This window comes from Egretta garzetta, unplaced genomic scaffold (assembly GCF_000687185.1).
Source record: "Egretta garzetta isolate BGI_Z169 unplaced genomic scaffold, ASM68718v1 scaffold856, whole genome shotgun sequence".
Taxonomy (NCBI): domain Eukaryota; kingdom Metazoa; phylum Chordata; class Aves; order Pelecaniformes; family Ardeidae; genus Egretta; species Egretta garzetta.
The window spans coordinates 310,950-316,949 of record NW_009260099.1 but is presented as its reverse complement, the minus strand read 5'-3'; the positions used below and the strand labels follow the sequence as shown (position 1 = coordinate 316,949).

Below are 6,000 nucleotides of genomic sequence, written 5' to 3'. Positions count from 1 at the left end.
GGGGGGGGGACATGTGGCAACTATACAGCCTCTTTTCTATTCTGTTGGGCTCAACCAACTTACTGCAAAGAAATAGGTCAAAGTGACTTAAAGCCTTTGTGCCATTCTCTGACTTAGTGGCTTAGTGGTTGCTTATCCTGAATTGCAAAGAAAGGCACTACATTAAAGGCTTTATTGGCTAGGCAAACTTGGTTGCTCTTATACATGCAGTACGTGTTGTGCTTTGGGAGTCTGGAAGATAATAGTTTGCTTCTTTGCAGTGCAGATCGCTTGGAATTCAGAGGTCTCAAATTTTGTCAGTCATTTGTAATTGGAAGCAAATAAATCAGTATTATGGTAATTCCATTACACTTGGTTATTAAAAGTTAAAACAGTTCAAACAAAAAGTTGGCTTTGGTCACAACTTTACTGATTGAAGTTGATCAGCCATGTTTCTCTTTTCTGCATATATATATATATTCTTATATATATATATATATATATGCATATCCCAATAGAGCTAATAAAATCATATTTTTAAAAAGAGAAAGTATTGTTATACAGGTAAGAGAAAATAATGATGAAGCAGCTAGTCAAAATAGCATATTAATTATAAGTGTTGTTTGTCTTTTCTTAGAGCAGTGAAATCCCAGGCAATATTTGGGAAGCATTGTTCTTGGCCTGTAGAAACATCAAGTATTTTTTTTTTTTTTGGGTTTTTTTTTTCCCCCAGAGCCCTTAAAACGTCAGTAAAAACTGGTGGTTGGAAGCACTCAGCAAAACAGTAAAGAAAAGGGCAGGTGGCAGTATTACTAACTCAAGTTTGTATGTATGACATCGAGAGAAGAGATCTTAGAATATTTTATTAAGGTACTCTTTGCCAGGACAGGAACACAAGAAGGGCAAGTGTCATTGATGTCTTATGTCAGAGTCAGGAAACTGAGATTTGTGGATCTCTGGTCTGATCAATGAAAAACATTCTAATGTAGCTCATCTAGTCTGTCTGGTGGCTATGGCTAGAGGAATTTGATGTGGTAGTAGGGGAAGGAAGTGGTAGTTGCATACTAATTCACCTTTAAAAGGGACAAAAAAATACCTTCCACAACTGAATCTTCTCAATCTGTATGCCTATTATAGAGAAAGCATGAATTACTGTTGCAGTTAATTCCTGTATTGGAGGAAGGAATGTCTTTTGGAACGGCAGTGCTGAGGTTGTATTTACCAAATACACTCTCTAATGGTGAATACTTTGGCGTTTAGTAAAGCTAATGGATGATGTGTACCAAAAAGTAGCATTTTCCTATTGAGTTACAGTGCAGCTTCCTAAAGCAGCTTATTTCCTAGCTGTATGTAGAGTTTAAAAACACTAGTTAACCCTAAATCAGGGGTATATATGCAGCTGAAGATTGCTATTCCTCAGGCTTTCCCGTGAACTCATTCCCAAGACATCAGGGAAATTTATGAAGGGTTCAGATGGCGTGATTCCCTTTAAAGGCTCTAACCAGCAAACATGTTGCCACAGCTTATCAAGTTTCTGTGCAAGAGCCAAGCCACAGGAACTTAACTGCTAGCCTTAGGAGGTAGTTAGGCTAATAGAAATGAGCCCTGCTCAGCTTTGCTCTGAATTAAGAGCGGGTTAGGCTAAGGTGTATTATCTTGTATTTATTTTCAGCTAAGAACATCCACCCAGACAGTTCCCACGACCCAGCTGACAGTAATTTAATTACAATCCAAAACCTGTTTGTTTCTGCTGCTTAAGGGAATCCTAGTTCATGAGTCAAAATGTGTGGCAAACCCCAGCCAGCACTTTCTGTTCTGTGCTAAAACATTTATGATGTTTCTGGCAGGGGAAGTCCCCACGTGCACCTGAATGAACTGATGCTCTTTAACCAGGTAGAGATGCTGCCAAGCCCCCACAACTTTGCAGCTCTTCTGTAAGCGTGTCAGGGATTCATGCGAAGAAAACTAAGCAATGGATGGATAGAAGTTTGGTAGGATATGATAGTGGGAAGGTGAGGGACCCCCATTTGTTCACATTCTGGAAAAGACTTGTATGAGCAGGTTAAAGGAAATGTAGTCTTCAGGTCACTTGGCTTGAGGATATTATTTGCTTTGCAGCAGGAGATGATGTGCCTGCATATAAGGCACAGCAGTTTAACTGGAATATGAGTCTTCATACTATTAAGGGATAAATATTCTGCTATTCTGTATTTCTGGACTTCAGTGTAGTAGATGGTCAGGTTGGTGTAATGTCATGAACTCCAAACTTTGCTTCCTGAGCAAACTACATGGTGGTTGTTTATATGTACCTGATGATGGTACATACTTCTGAGCATCTAGAGAAAATATACTGTGTGCGAGTTTGTTGTTTAAAATGCATGTGTTACACAAGGACATCACACTAACTGTGAATAACTTAGATTTGTTTGGTTTTTGTTTAAAAAAAAATTTCACAGAAAGGGCTTCATTTAGGAGCCTAAACCTTCATGCGGACTCTGTCAAGGGTTTTAACATGGGACGAGCAATCAGTACTGGTAGCCTGGCCAGCAGCACTTTGAACCGACTTGCCGTTCGACCTCTGTCTGTTCAAGCAGAGATTCTGAAGAGGCTGTCCTGCTCTGAACTCTCACTCTTCCAGCCACTTTCTGGCTCTTCAAAGGACAAGAACGAGAAGGCTCCATGGGAGGAAAGACCCAGGGTTATGAGCAAGTCATTTCACGATTTGAGTCAGAGCCACATCTCAGTTTACCCCCCAAGGAAAAATATTATTACCACTTTGGACTCTTCCCCCCAAAAAATAGAAGACGTAATGGGAGGAGTCTTTCAGCAAATGCCAAAATTTGATACTGGATCAGCAGCGGGAGCATTAAAACTGAGCAAGTAAGAGTCTCTTTGACTGCCCTGCAATATCTTTGTGTACAGTCAATGTACATTTTGCATTAGTTTTGATTTATTATTCACACCATTATTTTATTACATTGATCCTTACCTTCCCTCTCCCAACTTCCTCTTCCATCTGTCTGGCTCCCCTTCTCTCCTTCTCCCCTTTAAGTTCAAAATCTCATGCAGGTTTAAGTAGAAGCCCTGAAAGAAAGAAAAATGAATCAGACTCATCATCCATTGAAGATACCGGTCAAGCCTATGTTGTAGGTCAGCATGCAAAAAATAATATTACTCTATTTACTAACCAACCTCTAAAATTGCTTTGGGTGAATGCTTTGATATATTTATTAACGGATGGTAATATCTTTATTTGAAAAAGGGAGCAGAGTATCATATGTTAAGGTAATCCAGGCCAATTGTCTGTTTTTCCTGAATAATTGTTGCAGCGAATCAAAAAAAATCCTCCTTTGGACAACACCAGTCTGTACACAGGTGTGCAAAGTATTAGTACTTAACAGTAAAAGCTGTTCCAGAAAATGTCTTCCGTTTTGTCACTTCAGCATGCCATTTTGTTGTATGGATCTTTTAATGATTTGCTAGTCTTCACAGTCTGTTTGTTAAGCTTGAACTTTTTTAGTGTTTTCTGTGGAAAAGGTGCAGGGAGTGATTTTTGGAAGTGGACTCAGTTTGCCATAAGCTGGCTCTTGGCTAGTACCTCTGAGCAGTAACTGCACAGTTCTTTTTTTGTTTGGTCTCATCTGGATGTAATAAATTAGGTAAAATTTTTCTGCAGTGCATTGGGTACATAAAAGCACTCTTGTAATGGGCTAAGCCAGATGTACTTACTCCATTTTCTTGGCAAGTATTGGATTGCACACAAATAGTCTTACTAGGCAGTAAAAATACAGAGTTCACATTAAAAAAAAAAAAGATTCAGAGCAGCTAAATAGACTTGACTTGGACATTGGGTTATTGCACATTAATTTTTAATATTTGTGTAATCAGTTTCTGATATAGGAGGTTCCCTGTTATAATAATAGAAACTACAATGACTGAAACACTTGCAGCCTTAGCTTGCTTTTGTTGCTTTGCTTTTGCTTAATATTAAAATATTGATTAGTTACAGAACATCAGAGAAAGTGGAAGAAGTTTAAGTTTATGGGGATCAGTATAAACAAACTTGTAAAAACCCCCAAACAAAAGAAGACGAGAACAGTGTGTGACATAAAAACATTTACTGCATCTACCCCTGCTGCACTTGAAACCGGGACTGACTTGGGATCCCTGCCTTTTTCAGTACTGAGAGCATAAGCTACAAAAGGGGGCACGCAGTTTCTGTAGTGACTGATTGCAGCCATTTATCCTGTGCTTTAGCTTTACAATTAGTGTTATGTGCTTACCCATAATCTTCTGGGCAGCAATTCTGATAAAGGTCTTAGCTACATGTTAGAATGTCCTGTTGAATCACATTGCCTGTGCTGGGGGACACACATTCTTTGCATGATGAGAAGCATTAGCTGAAACTTTAGGCTTCAGAGGTTTGGAAAAGACCAGGACTGCTTTCGCAAGAAGCTTGAATTATCTTACCTCATTTACTTTCATAATTTAGTATATTTATTATTTTATCCTCTTCAAAGTATGGCCATATTTGCTTGGCATTGATCATTCCAAAGAAAAATATGATTCTATATGCAAACCAATTTAAATAGAAATACTTGGTTCAAATTGCTTTTTACTGCAGCAACTTATTTGTTACTGTACATGATCTTAGAAGACTCCTGTTGTGTTGGTTTATGAGGTTAGGCATATTAATCCAATCCTGTTAGAAAATTTAGTCTTTGCCTTTAGTTTTTAAAGATGCATTAATTTTATCTGAAGTTAACAGTGGTTATAAAGGCCAAGCCTCTGTCCTTTCTTTAAATTCTTTGCCTTTGCATGAGCTACCATCTGTCTGAACCTTCAACTACAGCCAAAGTACATGACTAATTTGGATTTGATAATCCAAAACTACTTTTCATGTTTATTAATTTTTAAAATAACTTACTTGATACTGTGAATGAGCTCCTGTGTACTGTGTAAAGTCTGAAATACTTCTTGGTAGCTTTCGTATTAAAAAAAATAAATTGATAACAATGTCTAATATTTCCATTCATGTCACAGGCATTAGTATGAGTACTTCAGGAAGTCTTCCGTCATCAACCCCGTTAAAAGAGAGCGGTAAGTTGATAAATAATATGCCTATAGAATTAATTCAGCTAGTTGTGAAACACTTGTCAAGTGCTTCACTGTTCCACCTATCCTGTTTCCTTGCTATTCTTAAATCAAATACCTGTCCCTATTAGTTGGATAGGACCTTTTCCTAATTACAACTCATAATATTTCTTTTGGATTGTTTCTTGAGGGAGATTTTGACATCTGTGTGTAATATTTTTCAAATATGAATAATGCCTGTTTAGTTTGAGACTTGAAGGGTGTTCTTACCTAACATACCATGCTCTTCAAAGCTCATTTCCCTTACCTGTGAGGCTACTGGTTCTGTAGAGCTCATTTAGTTCTTCTACTCTTTAGGTTTGACTTAGTTTTGTGGGAGGAAAAACTTCTCCGGGTGATGCAGTCTGTCACACTCTATTGCAGCACTGTTTCCTGCTTGTACCAGTGTGTAGAGCTCAGTAGGTTTCTGCTGTTCCACGTAGGGCAAAAGTATGCCAGGCACTCCAGACCAAACAAGTTGTATCTTCTCTAGGTAGCAAATTCATGAGTTCGGACTTAAAGTATGTTGGCCTTTCCTGAAGTTTCAGGAGATTTTTTTTTTTTTTTTTTTTTCCCAAATCTTTCTCCTTCTGTCTCTTAAGTGCCTGTGTCTACTTCACCCTGTTGGGAACCCTCAGGAGTCACATAAATCTATTGTGAGGGTGTTCAAATTTTGAAAGAGGTAGAATCAGCAGCCTGTGGAGTTGCAAATTAAGAAATAAATTTAAACAGGATAGATTTTAGTAGATGTTTCTAATGTTCTTTGTTTTTTAATGAAGGACCACCATTAAGAGAACTCGCTGACTAACCTTTTAGTAACTTCATGTAACAAGCCTCAGTTTCACTTTTACCGACATGCTTACTTCCTGCCTACTTGAGCAGGACGTG

General features: G+C 38.1%; 1 protein-coding gene across 1 annotated transcript in view; it reads left to right on the top strand.

Annotated features, from left to right (window-relative positions):
* PTPN13 (protein tyrosine phosphatase non-receptor type 13) overlaps window positions 1–6,000 on the top strand; it is a 97,647-nt gene that overhangs the window by 61,856 nt on the left and 29,791 nt on the right. Inside the window, exons 17-19 of the mRNA XM_009641369.1 lie at window positions 2,436–2,859; window positions 3,032–3,129; window positions 5,023–5,079. Of these exons, the coding sequence (XP_009639664.1) occupies window positions 2,436–2,859; window positions 3,032–3,129; window positions 5,023–5,079 (579 nt within the window). The remainder of the gene's footprint in view (window positions 1–2,435; window positions 2,860–3,031; window positions 3,130–5,022; window positions 5,080–6,000) is intronic.